Raw genomic sequence first — 18,637 nt, 5'->3', positions numbered from 1 at the left:
CTCAGTGGGTTCCTCAAGTGAACTCACTGCACAATACAAACAATAAGCAGGTGAAGAACTTGGATGATCCAAGGATCACTTAAGCAGTTAAATCATAAGCCCACTTTTTGTTCCTTTTTCACTTTGCACCTGCAAACACTTTTGAGCAATACCTAACGTTCAAGATCTGTGAGTCTAACATGAATTTTATCTAAAGACAAACCGAATGGAAAAGACTATATGTTTTCAGCAGTCTGAGTTGTTAGTATTGAGTAAAAGAACAAGCATGACTGTCATGCTCCTCAGAAGCCAGAAAGCAGTGTGAAACCCTGCTACTCCTTTTGGTGGCTTCTGGCTTTGAGGATTAAGGCAAGGAAGGCATGGAGAACCACACTTGTCCAACACTTCTATCTCAGCATTTTTCTCCAGCTGCTGCTTGCCTGTTATTTTTTTTTTTTCACTTGACACCACAACACAAAGCTCTCTAGGTGATATGCATCACGTTTCAGCACTGGATAAAGCTGTTAATGGTCTTACAGCAAACAAAATTCATTAAATGAGTGCAAGTTTGGAAATCCCTTTCTCTAATGTGTTCCTAGTCCCTGACTTCTTGTTAAAATGTCACATAAGTAACTAGAAATCCTGATAATACCAGGAAATAAGCCATTTTTAGTGTCATTATTAATACTAATGCAACTCTAACTTTTTTCTTGTACCCTAACAGACTGCAAGCAGTTGCTACCATGGCTGATGATAATGAAGGGAGTACAGGGGACCAGATGGAAGGTTTCTTATTAAGTCATCCCAGACAAATTCCCAACACTGTAAGTCTCTAGCGATGCTTCATTCTCCTGATCTGCCCTTCTCCAGCACCATAGCATCTTTTCCTCTTTTGAAGAATTAAACTATTTTACTCCTCCCTTTCTTTAGGAGAAGATAGTTCCAAAAGATGATTTGATTTCTGTTGTAATTTTTTTGAGGTTTGAAAAGTTATCAGCCTAAACAGACAATTTAACCAGGCTGGAAATGTGCCAAGTCCTCTCTAGCAGCTAAGACAGATACAAATTCTCTAAGGAAGAGCCAAAAGTAGAGTACAGTAAGCCAAATTCTCTTTATTTATTTCAGGATGTTTTTCTTCTCTAGCACATGTAGCAGATGGAGTCTCTTTCATACTTTTCCCAGCCAGATTGATCCATTCAGGTATTTGGGTCCTTATAACGGTAACTAAATCAATGTTGCAGCAGTGCCCAAAGGCACACCATAAGTGGAACACCCCTGTGCCCCCAACTCCACAAAAAAAATAACACTGATGTATCAGAAAAGACATTGTCTCGCCTTGAGCAGTTTGCAGTATAACACAGACAGAATAAAAGCAAGACGCAATGCACTCACTGAGTAACTGGAGGAAAGGCTAACTTCTAGAATACACTGCATTTCATTTATTGTTTCTTGTTCAGCTATGTTATATATTATAGTTGCATATGTTTTAATGTCAAACAAAAAAGATCGGAGAATGAGTTACAGGGACTATGGAATTAGGAAAGAGCTAGAGCGCAGGCACACTCTGACGTGACAGGCTCAACAGGAAGGGCTAGGAGGAAGGTAAGTCAGACGACAAATAGATGTGGTTGCAGAAGTGGTAGTAAAAGAAACAGGGGCAACAAGAAGGGATAAACGCCTAGCATTAACTCTGGAACACACAGTATGTCATTTGTGCTCTGTTGAATAAATGAGCCAGGTATTGGCCTCTTTAAAAATCTCCTGTTTGAATCTCCTTTAGTTTGAATGCTACTACAAGAAATGCAGTATTTCAGAAGGATTTGTCCCAGAAAACTATAGCAAAAATGGTCACCATAAATAGAAATACTTTAAAAGATTATCCAGACATCAGCATTAGGAATTGCATGTAACTCTTGGAGGCAATTTGGCATCTGCATAATTGTATCACCTTGGATTTTAATAGGAGTCCATTGACTTGTAAAGGTTCTTAAGCATCTGTTATTTCTTCCCTAATGCACACAGACTATTGATATCCTGACAATATTTTCTTATTACTGTTCAGTACAATTCCTCAAAGAATATCACACACTTCTTGAGAGGATTTAAAAGTGCTATTTTAATACAGAAAAGAGAATGTCTATTTTAGACACAGTAAAAATGGATCAGCAATTGTTGAAAATTCTCCATAAATTACATGCGATAAATCTAAGTATTGTAGAAGATAGTATTTAGGTTCGAGGCCTGCTTTTATTATTTTTTTTTTTATTTTACTTCAAATGGACTTTGCAAATAAAATGGAAAAAAGGAAAACAAAGGGGCACGCAGAATTTTCTTAAAGTCAAAGGCCACAGGACAGTAAGACGTGCTGATAGCACGGAGACAATACAACTGCAGCTAAAAAGCTGGGATGTTGCTCAGAAATTTGGGTGTTTGCATCATACTTGTTCACGAACAGGCTTTGAAAAATATTTGGAATTAAGCACCTAAATTAACTATGTCTACATTTTTTTTAATGCAACACTTAGGTCTGCTTATCTTTTGGAAGCTAAAAAATGCTTCTTAAGTTTAACATATATAAAAATCAATTAACAGTGAATATGTAAAATGGAACTAAAGAGAAATGCTCACGAATTTTAGTCAAACTGCTGACTAGCTGTTTTAGCTAGAAGACAGGGTGGAAAATCCATATAGGTTGGAACAGTTTAAATTCTTTGCAATAAAACATTTCTGTTCAGAAGTGCCAAAAGCTTTAAAATATAAATTTTTGTTTCATATAATGGTTGGGATTAGAAGGGACCTTAAAGATCATCTAGTTCCATTCTAGTTTCTAAAGAACATTTTCTCATTTTAAAAATAGTCTAAATTAAAATAAGAAAAAGACTAAGCAAAAGACTAACTCTAAATGAAACAGGAAAAAAAAGATGTTTCACATTTTAATTGGCCAGAATTGTTTCTGCTTTTTCAGAAAGGAATTTTTGCATTGTCCCCATTGTTCTGATTTAGCTTTCAGCCCCAAAATGAGTTTACTTCCCAGCTTTTTTTTATTTACATACTCATTTTCAGGCTTTACAAGTGTATTTTCTTAGAAGGCTGGATCACGTGACATAGAAGGGGAGTTGCTTTTGGTTAGCCTGGAAAAGAGAAAACTAAGAGGAAGTTAATTGCTGTCTTTAGCTATCTAAAGAAGAGTTATAGAGAAAACAGAGCCAGACTCTTCTCAGATGAGCACAGCAAAAATACAAAATGCAATGGCTGCAAGCCACATCGCAGGAAATTACAGTTAGATATAAAGATAACAGTTTTCATAAGAGTATTGCTAAGCACTGAAATGAAATTAGAGACCCTGAAAAATCTCCATTCTCAGAAACTTTCAAAACCTGACGGGACAAGGCTGAGCACCTCGTTCAAAGTTAGCCCCGCTTTGTGCAGGGGATGAGAACAGATGGGTCCTTCAATAAAAATAAATCGAATTTATTCTGTAATTTTAAATGTGAATGTTTTGCATAGTAGTGCTACAGTTTAGATCAAAACCATACACAGAATGATTAAGTAACAACAGCATGATTACCAAAAAGCATTGGTCTGGAAGTTGAAACACAAAACTTCATAGAAAACTAGGTGGTCTTTCACACTCTACTTTAAACTATCAGGTTGGAATCATATAATTCATAGAATAGTTTGGGTTGAGAGAGACTTTTAAAGGCCATCTATTACAGCCTAGGATGAGCTTGGCTAATATCTAGGAGGAAATTTTCAAAAGCAAACAGATTTTTTCAGTACCTATGTTAGACATTCTACATAGGTTCACTCATATAAATAAAAAAGGACCAAAAGTAAATTTGAATATGCTGAGCATCCACAGGCCTTAACCATTAGTTTGCATCCTGAGTTTGTTTTGGACCAGTCCAAATAACTTTCCGATCCAAATTCAGGCACCTGGCTCAGGATCATTTACTGAGAGCATCATTGACAAGGTTTGCCTTTGACCCACACAGTCTTCATGTGTTGAAACATTTTCTCAGATCTTTATGGCACACAGCAAAGTATACGCTCCTCAATTTCATGCTATAAAACCTCACTCTGGCAAACTGAGACACAGCCCTCCCATCATTTCAGACAGTTCGACTTATAGAAAAAATTAAAAAATGTAGTGGTTGTCTCTTAGGGTCATGGGAACATCACATGGTACCCAAATGAAGCCTAGAGGCACAGCCTGTTCAGTACGGAACAGCCCATAGACTACAGGAGATCCTTAAGCAGTGTGGGTGTGAGGCAGCGTGTGCCACTCCAGGACCAGGAACCGAAACGAGCCCTGTAACTATTTTATTCAACACTATAGACACACACAGTATAGACAGTGTGATCTTTCAAAAACCCAGGTGTCAATGAGTATTACATGAGGCTGCTGTTTTCAATCTGCATAGAAATCATTTGAATATGAAGTAGATTTTAAAATCGGGAAGATATTTTTTTCCTATTTTATTTTCTAAAAAGTCTAATTGGTATCTGAATTCTTACATTAAGAATAACTAAGAATGATAAATCAAGTACCCAAGGTTAGGAAATACCAGATTTAGCACTGATAGCGTGGACTGAATTCACATACGTTCTGTGTCTCAGTCATAGTTCCATGACCGATTCTTGTGGTTTTTTCACTTCCCACAGGTCTATACAGTTTTCTATCTGCTAGAAAAAGGACTAAAACAAATGTGGCATCATCTAGCTCAGGCAAGGGTTTGGGTTTCCAAGACTACAGCTGCCCAGCATAAGCCTTCTCTGTGTCAGGCCTCACAGTCAAGGGTGCTTAGGCTTCACAGCACCTTGCTATCAGAGCCATAAGGAGAACAGGACCAGTTTAGGCTTCCTGTGGGAGCCTAGCAGGTGTACTGCATGAAAAGCACACTGAAAAGGAGGTATTTCCCTCCATGATTGTCATTTCCTGGAATTGGAGTTCTCTGGTAACATTTGGCATTTTGGAATATTCCCTCTAGGTCAGAATGACAGAAACCAGCCCAAGCCTATAAGAAAATTGTTTAGAGTAGAACACAGAGTAACAACTAAAAGAGGTTGAATACAACTACACTGATGTTCCTGCTCTTTCTGTCACAAATTAGCTCATGTATTGATGCAGGAGACTCAGCTACATAGATGGCAGCACCAAAGGCTCAATGCACAAATAAGCCAGCACACTTGGATTCCACAATAATATTGCTAATAAATGAATCACATGGTGATTCAGGGTACCATCTGTATGAACAGTAATCACTTCTTGATTAAAATGCTGTATTAGGAAAACTGTCTTGCCTATAAAATAAAGCCATGAAAATTCTCAAAGATAAATGTTAGAAGGCCTGTTACAGGAGATACTTAATGTACACTTGAAAAAAAAAACAGAAAACAATTACATATAACTAGTGATACGAGCTAACAAGCTTATAATTCAGTGTTTGCTTTTCATTAATTCTAAGAGTTTTTTTCTCCCAGCTGGGCAGCAAGTCTTTGCATATTTATTTTTCTCAGTGCTTAGGATTGATAGAAATTTGAATGTGAAGAGTCTGCCAAAGTGTTCTTCACCTTCCAAGACAATCAAGAGCTCTATCAGTCATAACAACAATTTAGCTTTAATGACTAAACACTATTTATGTCAAAGGCTTAATGAGAACACACTTATCCCTCATACAGGGAATTAAGTTTATGATTTTTGTCAGAATACTTCTACATGTGAATGAAACAGTTATGCAGAAGATTGTGAACTATAATGAAAACTGATGTAAAATTAATGAAGACTTTGAAGAACATAATGGTCCCTAACAGTGAATTTTGACTTAGGATTCTGTGTCAGCTCAAGAAGTTGATCGTGTCAACAGGAAAAATAAGGTGAACTTCCAAGGCCAAAGCAGGACACAGATTAGTCATTCTTCTAACTGAACTGTCCTCTTCCTCTCCCCTTAGGCAGTAAAGAAATCCTTCCTGAAGCACTGCATGAGAAAAACTGAAATTGCTCAAAGTCTTGCTGAAATCATTCACCACTCTGAGAACAGGAGGTCACCGAGAGTTAGGCTAGGTCCCCCAGCCATAGCCCAAATGAACAAGTTCTCAGGGGGAAATATTTTTTGCAACCTACACCCTCCTTCAGCAGGCCCTTTCAAGCCTCCTTCCATATGAAGTTCTGTGCTTTGTCTCTCTTCCAACCCTAAACCTATGTGTTGGTAGAGACTTAGACCCAAACATCCCAGACACTGTGTTGGATGAGACTTGAGACCAAAATATCATAGCCATGACTCAGATAAATATGTCCTCATGTCAACTGAAGCTCAGCACAATATCACAGCCACCACCCAGATGGGAAAGATCTCAGGAGAGAATCCTTTTGACACTTCACTCTTCCTTTGGGCAGCTCCACTAAACTGGAGCTCCCACTCTTTGTGTCTCTTCTAACCCTTAATCCAAATCAAGGTATTAGCTGAATCCTAGCCCAACATCCTCACCCACGGCAGGTGAATGTGCCCTCAGAGGACAATTCTGTTTGTCCCTTGCTACTTCCTTTGGCAGTCCCCTTCTAACCTCAGTCCAACTGGAGCTCTAGACTTTCTCTCTTCCCACAACCCTAAACAAAACCTGAGATGAGACTTAGCCCAAGGTCCCTAACCATCAATCAGTTGAGAAATCTTCCAGAAGACAATTGTTTTTGCAGCCCCTTTCCTGCCCCACTCCAAATGGAGATCCAAACTTTGTCTGTTCCCTGTCATAACTGTAGCCACAACTCTAAGACCTAACATCAACTGAGAGTAACCTGAATCCCCAAGCCACAGTGAAGATGATCACGTTCTGGGAAGAGAATGCCTTTGGCACTCCTTTGTAGCTCCACTCCAAGTGCACCTCTAGGTGTGATAACTCTACTGCTCCAAATCCAATCCTTAACTCTAACCCCAATCCTCAGCCTGGGCTGAGCCTTAGCCCAAGGCACGCAGCCATGAGCCAGATGAGTTATTTCTCAAGGAAAGTTCTGCCTGCAGACTACTTATCCCTTTCTTGGGTATTTGTTAACATTGTCAAAGATGGTGATTGTTGGATTGGGGACTTTTTATTGATGTTCTCTCCTTCAGGATAAATAATGAGTATCTGCTTTAGTATTAAATTAAATAATTAAATTTGTTATTATTTTCTCTTTTGTAATGCATCATTCTACCTTATGCTGTGAATCCTGAGAACGTGTCATGAGAAAGACGTTTTATACTCAGCACTGCCAGAAAGAGTCCTTGGAGTAACTTTCCTCAAATCTATCAAGATATTTTAAGATTAATATTATACTAATAGTAGTATTGAAATACATATGAAATAGAACATTTGCTTTATTTGATAAGTACTGTCAGAGCAGTATGTATGTTCCTGTCATTTTCAATGAGCCAGACAAACTTTCTTCAAACTATTTCAATTTGTTACAAATTTTATGCCTATTTATAGCTGTTTCTCCTTAGCTGAAAATATATGTATATTTATTAATTTCAAATTAATTTGTTTCACTAGCCTAAGCAAACTGAAAGTGGCTTTTTTCAAGTGAGGATCTGCGACCTTTCCTTCTTTTCCCCATAAATCTGTTTCCTCGAGATGCTGCCGCTCGGTGGCGCCACGGGGCTGTATTTCAAAACCTTCGGCGGGTCTTAAACTCGGTCACTTGTGGAATCGATCCCATCAGGTTCTTGCAGTCTTTTCTTTAAAATTAACAATACCCATTGTTCTGTGAGCTGGGGTTTAAAATTACACCCGCTGTGGCTGAATGATGCTTTCAAATTTGTTAGGCATATTTTTTCAGACAATGTATTTTGAATTAAATCTACATGATTACTGTTTTGTCACCTCTGTCTACACAGGGCGACATCTTAAAGAAATTACTGATAGAATAATTTATTTGACATGTTAAGGTGGCTGAGTTGTACAAGAACCAGTACAATGATACTTAATATTTTCCAATAAATGTGAACAGTCTATGCTAAAGCATAAAAGGCTTATGAAAAAAAGTATTATGTCTTTGAATAAAAAAAAAAATCTAAAAAGTATATAAATGCCTACCAGTAAAATGCTCTGCCTGAGACTATTACTACTACTTCTTCCAGCAAAATTTTTCATTCCAACTGAAGTCAATTAGAAAAGCAGGAATTCAGTGCCTGGCGGTATCATAAAAAAAACCCAGAAAGGTAAAAGCAATGTAGGAGTGCTCCACTAAAAAACTTTGAAATAGTAAAAACATAAATAGTCATATGTGAAAGGTATGACTTCACAAAATAAAGGAAAGATACGAGTACATGTTAAAAAGTATAAGCTATCACTGTGCTGCTTAAACAAAGAAATTTTATTTTGCCAAGTTTAAAATTTCAATTATCTATGCAGTTTTCAACACTAATTAGTTTTCAACTAAACACCGATACTTTTCTAGCAGTCTATGAGAGAGGAACATTTATTTATAAGTAGAATTGCAAATGGAAAGAATGGGACACAGCATTACTTTCCAGCAATGCACTGCTGCAGAAGGCTATAGTCACTGTAAGCCACTACTCAATGCCAGCCCTGAGGTTCTGGCAGCAGGATTCTGCAGGAACTCTGGATGTTGGGAGACTGCATTTCTGAAAATCAAGACATACATTTGGGGTCAAATTTTTCTAAGGGTCAGTTTTAAAGTACGTGGAGAAACACAGATATGGAGTTAGAAATGACAAAACAACTCCCACTGTGATGTGCACAGCTGTATTTCTCATAAAGCTCACTATTTAATTTGATATATCAAGCGAGCATCTGAGAGTTAAGAACTTAGAAAATACAATCTTAAAAAATATGTGTTCTTATATTACCTTGTCCAGTGTGTTTAACTAAATGCACATTTTTTTTTAATTTATTTTGCAACATTCACAAATGCCTTTTCTGCAGAATATACAGCGTCTGAGAGGCCCTGATGCCGCCCTTTGAAGCGTGACAGGAAGGAGCACGCACCTGGATTGGCTATTACAAAAAAATTCTTTACTGAAAGAGTGGTCATGCATTGGAACAGGCTGTCATAGAATCATAGAATAGTTTGGGTTGGAAAGGACCTTAAAGATCATCCAGTTCCAACCCCCCTGCCATAGGCAGGGACACCTCCCAACAGACCAGGCTGCCCAAGGCCCCATCCAACCTGGCCTTGAACACCTCCAGGGATAGGGAGCCACGACTTCCCTGGGCAACCTGTGCCAGAGCCCCATCACTCTCAAGGTGAAGAAATTCCTCCTCATTTCTAGTCTAAATCTGCTCCTTTCCAGTTTATACCCACTGCCCCACATCCTATCTCCACCAGCCTTTGTAAACAGCCCCTCTACGGCTTTCTTGTAGCCCCTCCTGGTACTGGAAGGTCGCTATAGTCACTTTGGAGCCTTCTCTTCTCCAGGCTGAACAACCCCAACCCTCTCAGCCTGTCCTCGGGATGGGAGGTGCCCCAGCCCTCTGATCATCTTTGTAGCCCTCCTCTGGACCCGTTCCAACAGCTCCATCTCCTTCTTATGCTGAGGATTCCCCAACTGGACCCGATGCTCCAGTTGAGGTCTCCCAAGAGAGCAACAGAGGGGCAGAATCCCAGCCCTGCTGCCCAGGGAAGCAGTGGAGCCCTCATCTTTGCAGGCGTTCTTAAAATCCGTGTAGACGTGGCGCTTCGGGACGCGGTTTATTGGTACCGCGTGACAGCGCCCACGAACGGGCAGAACACGACGCCCAATTCAGGCAGCGCCCATCACCGTGGCGACGCGCCCACGTCCCTGCGGGGCTGGGAGGAGCCCGACAACCCCCTCCCCGCTCGCTGCCTGCCACGTCGCTCTCGCTCCGCGCACCGCCCCCTCCGCACCGCCTCGCGGCCGGCACCGCCCTATCCAGGGCGGTGCCGGCCGCGGGGCGGTGCGAAGGGGTCGCGGCACGGTGGGGTCGTGGCGCGGCGGCGCACGGAGCTCCGCCCCGCGCGCGCGGCGGCGGTGGCGGCGGTGCTGCGGCCCGCGCGCGCGTGGCTGTCGGGGCGGTGACGTCGCCTTCGAGGCGGGGAGGAAGAGGAGGAGACCCCGGGGCGCCCCAGGCCGCGATGCGCTCGGCTTGAGCGCTTCCCTCGCCCCCGCCCGTTGGCGGCTCCGCGATGGCTGCGTGGAGCTGGCAGGAGGCGGCGGCCCGGCGGGCCGAGGAGGCGGCGGAGCGGGTGCGGGACGCGCTGTCCGGAGGGCTCGGCCTGCTGCGCGCCGAGATGGGCCTCGAGCTGGGCCTCGACCCGCACGGCCTGCCCACCTGGCTGGCGCTGGCGGCTCCGGCCGCGCTGGGGCTGGCGCTGCTGGCGCTGCTGCTGGCCGCGGCCTGCGGGAGCGGCCTCCGTAAGAAGGAGAGGAAAGGCGAGGAGGCGGCCGGCGCGGCGGCCGGCGGGGCCCAGGGCCGGGCGGCGGGGCCCGGGCAGCCGCACCTGAAGGGCGACGAGCAGAAGAAGCGAAACAAGAAGAAGCTGCCGGAGAAAGCGGCGCGGGTGAGAGTGGCCGCGAGGGTGGGAACGGGGAAAGGCTCGTCCGCGTTGACGCGGCCCCCGGGCCCTCTGCTCGGAGGCCGCCGAGCTCCCCGCATCCCCGGAGGCCGGGTGACATCCCCGCTGTCTCCTCCCGAGCTCGGTCCTGGCTTGCGGGTTTCTCGGTTGCTCTGAAAACCTGGAGGAGCCGCGGGCACGCTCGGAAACGTAGTCCCAAATCATAGGATCATAGAGTACTTTGCGTTGGAAGGGACCTTAAAGATCATCCAGTCCCAGCCCCCTGCCACGGGCAGGGACATCCCACTAGATCAGGCTGTAAATCACGAGAGAGAATCTCGTTTCATTTTCTCCCTTAAAAGCCGTTTGAATGGAAACGAGAATGAGATGAAAATGGTTTTACTACGTTTCATCGAGTGCTTGCAGTGGAGACCTTAGCATGGCTTAAAGTTTCAAACTAGGGGTTGCGGTCCAGGCAAATATAAGACGTAGGAAGCAGCTTTGTAAGCCCCGTTAATGCTGCGATGATTCAAACTTGAGTACGGCTTTGTGTTGTGTCTTTTCGACTGAACATGCTAGTGTCAGCCTTGTGGTGAGCTTGCCTCGGTAGGAATATGTGTGATTTAGTGGTTACAGTAAGGATCGTCTCCTTTAATAAGGAAATTGTGTTTTAGCAGCCCCTTGAAAACAGATCATTCCTGTCTTTTTTTTTTTTTTTTTTTTAAGTCCTCAGTATGTGATGAGGGAACCTTCAATCTTTGACAGTATGCATGCGCTGAATGAGGAGATTAGTAGAATGCAGAAATTGGCAAATGTCCTTCTAAAGCTTCAATTTATCATAGTTTTGGGGGTTGAAGGGGTCGCTTCTATAGCTTTTATATTACGACTATGTTTGTAATCCTGTTTATGTACATATGGGTTATAGGTATAAAAGTGCAGCAGATGTCCCCTTCCTGTTACAACTGTATCTTTTAATTATATCTGGGTCTATGAAGTCTGAATCGTTTACCTAATGACCAGAAGAAGGAAAGAAAATGTGTTTGTACCTTCCTTTTGAGTCTGTAGCAGTATTAAGACTTGAAGTTGGTGGGTTTTTTATAAGGAATTGAAGCTAGACTATCTTAAAACAAAAAAAGGTCTGTTTATGCTACCAACCTGTCTTTGAGCAGTAAACTGCTGAAGTTAATTCTGTAAGTTGCAAGAGACTGAATGCTATCCACCGAGAAGAGGAAGCATAGTGATTCAGAATTTTTCCAGTCTAGCTAGGTCTCCATTTTGGAGAAAGCACGTGAAAGATGCACTTTTTTTTTTTTTGCCATCTTGAACAGCAGATCCTTCAAGATTTAGTAGATCTGTTATGTCTGCTTCAAGACAAATACTGATCTTAGATATAACATAGATTTTTCTTGATTTATTTTCTTTAACTGTAGTATAAAAATGAAGCATAAACTCTTGCAAGTCATCATTGAAGACATTAAAAAATACCTCAACAGAAGATAGAGGAAAGAGGTAGATACACTGTTAATTTGACAATGCTCTGTAGTGCAGGGCTTCATAAAAGCAAACTTTGTATTAATTTTTATATAAACTTAACTGGCACATTTAGTGAATATAAATATTTGTACTGTTTCAAACTTGGTTTACTTGGGCATAAAATAATGTTAAGGCTATGTAAGAGCAAGTATTTTCATAATCAGAAGAGTACAATGGTTTTTCAGCTGTCAAGATGTCATCCTGTATTGTTACGATTTTAGCAGTTATTTTTATAGTAGTTTTTATTTGTTATTTCTGTGCAGAGGTGAAAGAAAATAAGACCTCAACCACTTCCAAGAAGAAAATGCACAAACTGAATCATTAACTGTACTGTAAATAAGTGTATACCAGTGGCAAAGTTTAATAAGCCTGCTCATGCTCATTTTCTGAGATAAGTTCATAGAGACAGGTATTAGCACGTCCCAATATTTTCCAAATTTTACATGAAAAATGCTCGAAGTAACATTGAAAACTTACAGGTGCAACAAAAATTCTGATTGCTGCCTAGTCATTTTTGTCTTGCGTTTTTGTATGCTGTGATGCTGGTACTGAGGTCTGTGAAGGGAAAAGAGTAAGCCTATTACCAGTAGATTTACTACAGGGTTTGCTGTGCCAGGGTCTAGATTTCAATTGCGGGCGTTCCAGAAAGCTTAGAGCAACTGGTCTGTATCATTAATGAGCACACTACAGATGTCTAATTAAAAGCTGTAGGGTTACTTTAATACAGAATTACTGAGCTCATCATATGGCAGGTGATGCGTAACTCATCAGTCAGGATCAGAAATGCTCTGCACTGTACCCTTTCTGAGGAAGAGCATTGTTGCTTTGTTTCTTGCATGTGACTTTATTCAGTTACCGTATAGGTACTATAATTTACAGAACCAGTTCTGGCTTTCTCTGGCTGCTTGGAGCAAGGCAGTATCATGGTATCCTTACTTCAGGTTCTATGCAGTAAAACTGAAGCCCCTTTCTCTATTTTTTTTCTTTTTTTTTTTTTTTTAAGCTCCTGGCAGGGGCAGAGCTCTTTATCTCTTGTCACAGAGTTCTTTGGCCCCTGTTAAGAATTTTTTTCTTTTCTTTCAAAAAATCTCTTCAGCTTTAATTTTAATTCCTTTCCCTTCTGAATAATTACTGTGTGCCTCTTTTCTACGTTTTAAACCTTCAGCAGAAAAAAGTAAAACTGTTCTTACATGATTTCTGCACAATCTGCAAAACACTGTTGGAACTTGTGAGTGACAATCTTCTGTGCTCTGCTACAGCTTTAGAAAGCAATTCACGCCATCTATTTGTAGATTCAGAAAATACCAGATTGACCGTATACTTCCTGTTGTTTGAAGTACACCTGAACAGTAAATGCTACATGCTTTCCTAAAAGCATTTGCATTCATTTGATGAAAGTTTCCTATTTTGTTGGCTTGAAAGAACTTTTCAGGCTATGACTGTTTTATGCTTACTGTACTTAGAAATAGACTATATAAGGACCTTTCAGCTGATACACACATGTTGGTTTTGTGTGTGTTAATTGTCAGATTGCATGAGAAATAGGGCTATAGGATTCTCCAGTGCTCAAAGAGAAAATTGCTTAGCTTCCTTCTTAAGAGAAGCTCACAGAATACAATATTGGTTACAGACTCTTTACAGACTTTTTTTTTTTGTCATTGGCCAAAGATATTCTACATAGGAGAATATTTATAACGTGCAACTAAGAACTTTGGTTAATACAGCCATGTAAGACTCAAATGATACCAATTTCATTACTGCCATTTGAAGTATGAAACTGAGTTATCCATTGCACTGTACCATATTTAAAGAACAATAGTTTTCTTTTTAACAGTCTCAGCAAAACATTTACTCTCCTTTTGAATTAAGTCTTAAAGTCCTCAAATAAATGTATGTGCAAAACGTTTATTTAAATATTGTGGGTTTAAGTTCAGCAGGCAAGAAATGTTCGAAAATGAGTAGTGTTATTGACAGCACTATTTCTGTCTTGTTGCATTTTTGCGCTAGCTTTTAAGATGAGGAAAAAATATGGCAAATAATACAATCCGCGATTCGAATCAATTTATATTGTCAGTGGAAGTTTCATATATTACCATACAGTTTTAAACGTAGTCCTTTTTGGCTGTAGTTTTCTTTTAAAAGAAACATTTCTGACTACTATAGTAAAGCTTTTTTTCTTTCCTGCTTCTGTTACTATGTTTGATATACCCCAAAATGGCCACATGAATTTTGGTTAAAATTGTATGATTCATCTGTGGGCAGAAAATGTGGAAAGCTTCCACTGAAAAGGAGTCTTATGATAATTCAGGGCTATGTTCAGGGATAAATACATCAAAGTACAAGGTTTTTAAACATATTTGTAATGGTGGTTGTTTACGTGATCAGATGATCAGACAACATTATAAACAGTCACGTGGATGAATTTTAACAGAGGGTTCTTAATGGATATGAATTAGCTTATTACTTTAAATGGCTGCATAGTTTATTACTATTAAACAGCTGATTTTTTTTAATTAAATATTAAAACTTCTGTCTGTGGAATTTTTGAGAGGGATTAAGAAAATGGCTTTCAATTTAAGGTATGTGCGTAATAGCAAAGAAGCAAAGCAAGGTACAGAATTAAAGTTAGTTGGCTGTAAACATTTTTGACCCAAGTCCGTTAGTAGATGTGGCAAGTCTGTCATTTAACTCTGTTACTGAATAACTTAGAAATAGTGATTCTCCAGCTTACGATCTTAAATGTCATCGGACTAACATGGATTGGAAGACATCACACCGCTGATAACACAGCTGTGAAGAATCTGGAGAAAACAGGAGTTCGAGAACTGATTTTTGGCAACAGGTTATTCTGAAGATCAAATATCTGTATCCCTGTGGAATAGAGTATTGTGAGCTTTGTTGAGGGGAACTGCTGGAGAGAGTTTTGAGGCACCGATCTGTAAAATATACTTCATTTTCCAAATACTGAGGGAAATCTACTGCATTTTGGATACAAAGAGTCCAGTTTAAAGCTGATGGCTGCAGGAGAAGAGGGGTTAGGTGACCTGATCTTTCGATTTCTATTAATAGTTACAAAATAAGAAGTTGGCATGCTGGCTAACTACACTAAGCGATGCGCTGGTGACATCAGGCCAAGGATGATTTGTAAGCGTAATATAAAATGGCAAGACTTAAATACACGTACCAGATAACTGAGGATCAGATCTGATATTTGAAGGAACAGGTTACACTAATTTGTAATATGGCCATTGTTTTACTTTCAAGCAATTGGGTTTGTGCAATGCAGAGTTAAAGTAGCTTTTAGGTTTTTAAATATGGTTCAAACAATGTTATTTTTTATTATTTTAAAACAAATTTTAGACATTTAATTGACTGAAGTAGTTATTTATACTTAATGTTTTATTTAATTTTCAATCTTTAATATGCCTGAATCGCTAATGTGATCAATATGAAACGTGTGGATTCAGTTGTTACTCTTAACAATTGTTTTTCACTCAGTGAAGTTAATGGCTAAGACTAGTATAACGCTTTTCTTATTTTCATCTTTTCTGCAGTTAAGCACAGTACCTTCAGTCATAGCTTTTTGTTAACAATAAATGTGACTTAAATTATTACACTCTGCATAGGGACTATATAGGCTAAGGTGTATGCCTGTGCTGTCAAAGGTGATAATAAAGACTAACTTAATGGCTGTCCAGAGTTTTAACTTTATATGTTAAATAATGCATGTTAATTTTCTTTCCTTTATGTGAGGAGGAAATGGTAGACTTAACATAATGACTATAATCAAGTCTGTGTGAAAAGAACAATGGGATGTCATGCTTAGTCATGCTTTGTGTTTGACTTCCAATTTCTGTTCTACTATGAAGTGTAACTCGTGAAGGAAATGAGCTGTGAGGAATATGCATAGCTAAAATCTGCAGAAATTTGGTCAAGGCAGAAATTATTTTAAAAATTGAGCCTGTGACTGAAGTGCTACAAAGTGGTATATGTGTTCATTTAGTTAGATAATTTATGGCACATACAACCATATGTTCTGAATTCATTCTCAGGATGGCTACAGAGGTACCTATCAGAAATTTACCTTTTGATAAGCAATTTCTATGTTGAGTAAGATTGGGATGAAATGAGGAGACCTGTTTTCTTTCATTTTCGTTCCTGTATTTGGCCACTCCACAATTTTGTCTGCTTTAGTTAATGATCTTGCAAGCATTTTTCAGTCAACAAATAGTTGAATTTCAGTAAAAGTGTAATTTGAGCTTTGCTTTGTCTGCTTTCTCCATTTTTTTTACTGTTCACACTGACTGTTCACACAGCCTAACGGACGATCTTTTCTTGATGTATCTGAGGATGAAGTAATACAAACTGTCCGTAAAGAAAATGTAAAACAACATGTGGACACAGAAAAGAAGAATGAAAAGGTCAGTAATGCACGTGAAGTGACAACGTCCAAGTTTAATGTACAGTATTTCAATATCTAATAATTCTACTTGTGATTTGAAATTATGTTACTTACATGAGTGAGGAGGCACGTTTCTTACTATGCAGTGTGCTAATCTAACTTGGTGTTGGAAAGAGCTAAAGTAGTGTTTTCTTAACTTCTAAGATTGTCTTACCGCGAAATGTTTGCATCAAGCAAACCCCCCTCTCTGCCCCCTGCTAAACACTAATATCTCTGTTCCCCATGTGAAAACGTTAAGCCTACAAAAGTTAAAGTTTGTGTTTGGTCTTTGCTGGCTTCTGTGGAGATGCAACATAATGATAGTATTGTTGAGTGGGTTGTAAATGGTATAACAATTGTGTGACTGCTATTCAAAGGATTAAGACCATGCGCCTGCTTATTTCTTTTGTCAGATGTATCCATTAGTGATTAGAGTTCTTAATTTCTGATGACAAATATGGGCTTTGAAGTCTGGGGTGAGCTTTGTTATGCAAATTGAACAGCTACATTAAAAACATCTTTTTGAAGCTTGATCTGTAGCTTTATCTAAAAGGTAACCATTCTAATGGCGATGGCTTTTTTTTTTGTTTGTTTGGTTGGATTTTTTATTTTGTACTGTGAAGATCAATGTCTTCTACCCTTATCATAAATGCTGTCATTTGTAGGCAACCTGGATATATTTGCGATAGGCCTTTGATAATTTTTGCTAACATTGTGCACATAATTTTCCTACTGTCGTGGATTTCTGATGCATTTCTTTCAACAAAATGCATTTGTTCTAATCATACTGAGGAGTATGCCTAAACAGTCAGAACCCATTACTGGAATTTGTTTAGCTTATTCAAATTTTAACTTGCTTGACTATCCTGTAATAACTTCTTTTGCATTTAGTATGTTGGATAGAAGACTGTCCTGTTAGTTGGATACAGAGTTCTAAAGTCTTTTGGCAATGGCAAATAGAAGGACTTTTCTGTGCACCTCTTTATCTTCACCATGTGTTGCATATCAGATTGGTTTTGTGAGCTTTTTTTCAGGAACATAATAAAACTTGATCCTGAAGGAATAGCTAGCTTCTTGGGAGAGGCAGGGCTTGATAAGCTTCACTAGGAGGAGCTGAAGTGGGCTGATGCTTGCCCCATGGTCAGGTCTATGTCGCAGTCCCACTGGCAGTCCCACTCTGCTGCTGTGCTCCATCGTACCCCCTTACATACCACTTCTGCTTGTGTTAATAGTCTGGTCCTCAAGACAGGAACAGCAATAAAAATAGCTCTTTTAATATTGTATATTTTTCTCCTCAGTTTTCACTTTATCTCAGACAGGTTTCCAATTTTGTAAGGTTTTTAAATGGTAAACTTGAGCTTTACCTTAACATTGCAAACATAGTGATCTGAATTTTAAAGTGTTAAGCTGAAGCTGCAGCTCCAGGAAATCAGTACCACAATGTGGATTCTTATTTCACTAATTATGTTTTCATATTACTTTGGAGAACCCTGGGCAAGGCATAATTGCCTCAGGAGTTGATTATTACCTTTCAATTAAAAACATGCCCAAGAAATTTCCTAAAACTACAGGTAACTTTACAGGCATCTTAGTATTTGGTTAAGCCTCTCAGGGCATCTATTACATTTATATTATAAAATTGCTAAGATAGTAAGGGGTCTTCTGTGGGGGTCTTTGTGTAGCTTGGGATGAGTGGGATTTCAGTAGTATGTGCATGTACGTAGATACATGAATATATAGGATCTGTGATGTGAAGGGTATGATTTTTTTTTTGTGCTTGAATATATGGTTTCGGTGAAAATCACACTCCCTTTTTGTTTATGTATTTCTTAGCTGCTTCAGGGTTGTGAATTTTATGCATGCTTTTTCATGATAGTAATTTAAATTTTATCCTCTTGTTCTGCTTTGGTGGAAGGGAAGCTTTGGATAATGTCTGGATTTTGGCTGCTCATAGGGGTTGTGATTCTCTTGGCACTTTGAATAATTTCTTCTCTTTTTTAGGGTTTAGTGACTTGCACAGTACGAGGGGGTTAGTTTTTAGTGTAAGGGGGACTGTATCTATGATGTGACTCCTTGGATGACATTGTAGGATGTTAACTTTGTTGCCCATTCTGTTTGCAAACACGCAACAACCTTGACTTGAATATGAGGAATGAACAGACCGTTAGGGA

At 39.7% G+C, this 18,637-nt stretch overlaps 1 protein-coding gene across 1 annotated transcript in view; it reads left to right on the top strand.

Annotated features, from left to right (window-relative positions):
• The first annotated feature begins 9,909 nt into the window (after window positions 1–9,909).
• MTDH (metadherin) overlaps window positions 9,910–18,637 on the top strand; it is a 34,596-nt gene continuing 25,868 nt past the window's right edge. The window contains exons 1-2 of the mRNA XM_054058581.1: window positions 9,910–10,498; window positions 16,342–16,446. Of these exons, the coding sequence (XP_053914556.1) occupies window positions 10,124–10,498; window positions 16,342–16,446 (480 nt within the window). The 5' untranslated portion in view covers window positions 9,910–10,123. The remainder of the gene's footprint in view (window positions 10,499–16,341; window positions 16,447–18,637) is intronic.

The sequence above is a fragment of the Cuculus canorus genome, chromosome 2 (assembly GCF_017976375.1).
Source record: "Cuculus canorus isolate bCucCan1 chromosome 2, bCucCan1.pri, whole genome shotgun sequence".
In the NCBI taxonomy this organism is placed as follows: Eukaryota; Metazoa; Chordata; class Aves; order Cuculiformes; family Cuculidae; genus Cuculus; species Cuculus canorus.
Note: the sequence above shows the minus strand (reverse complement) of the source record. Positions and strands in the feature narration are given on the sequence as shown.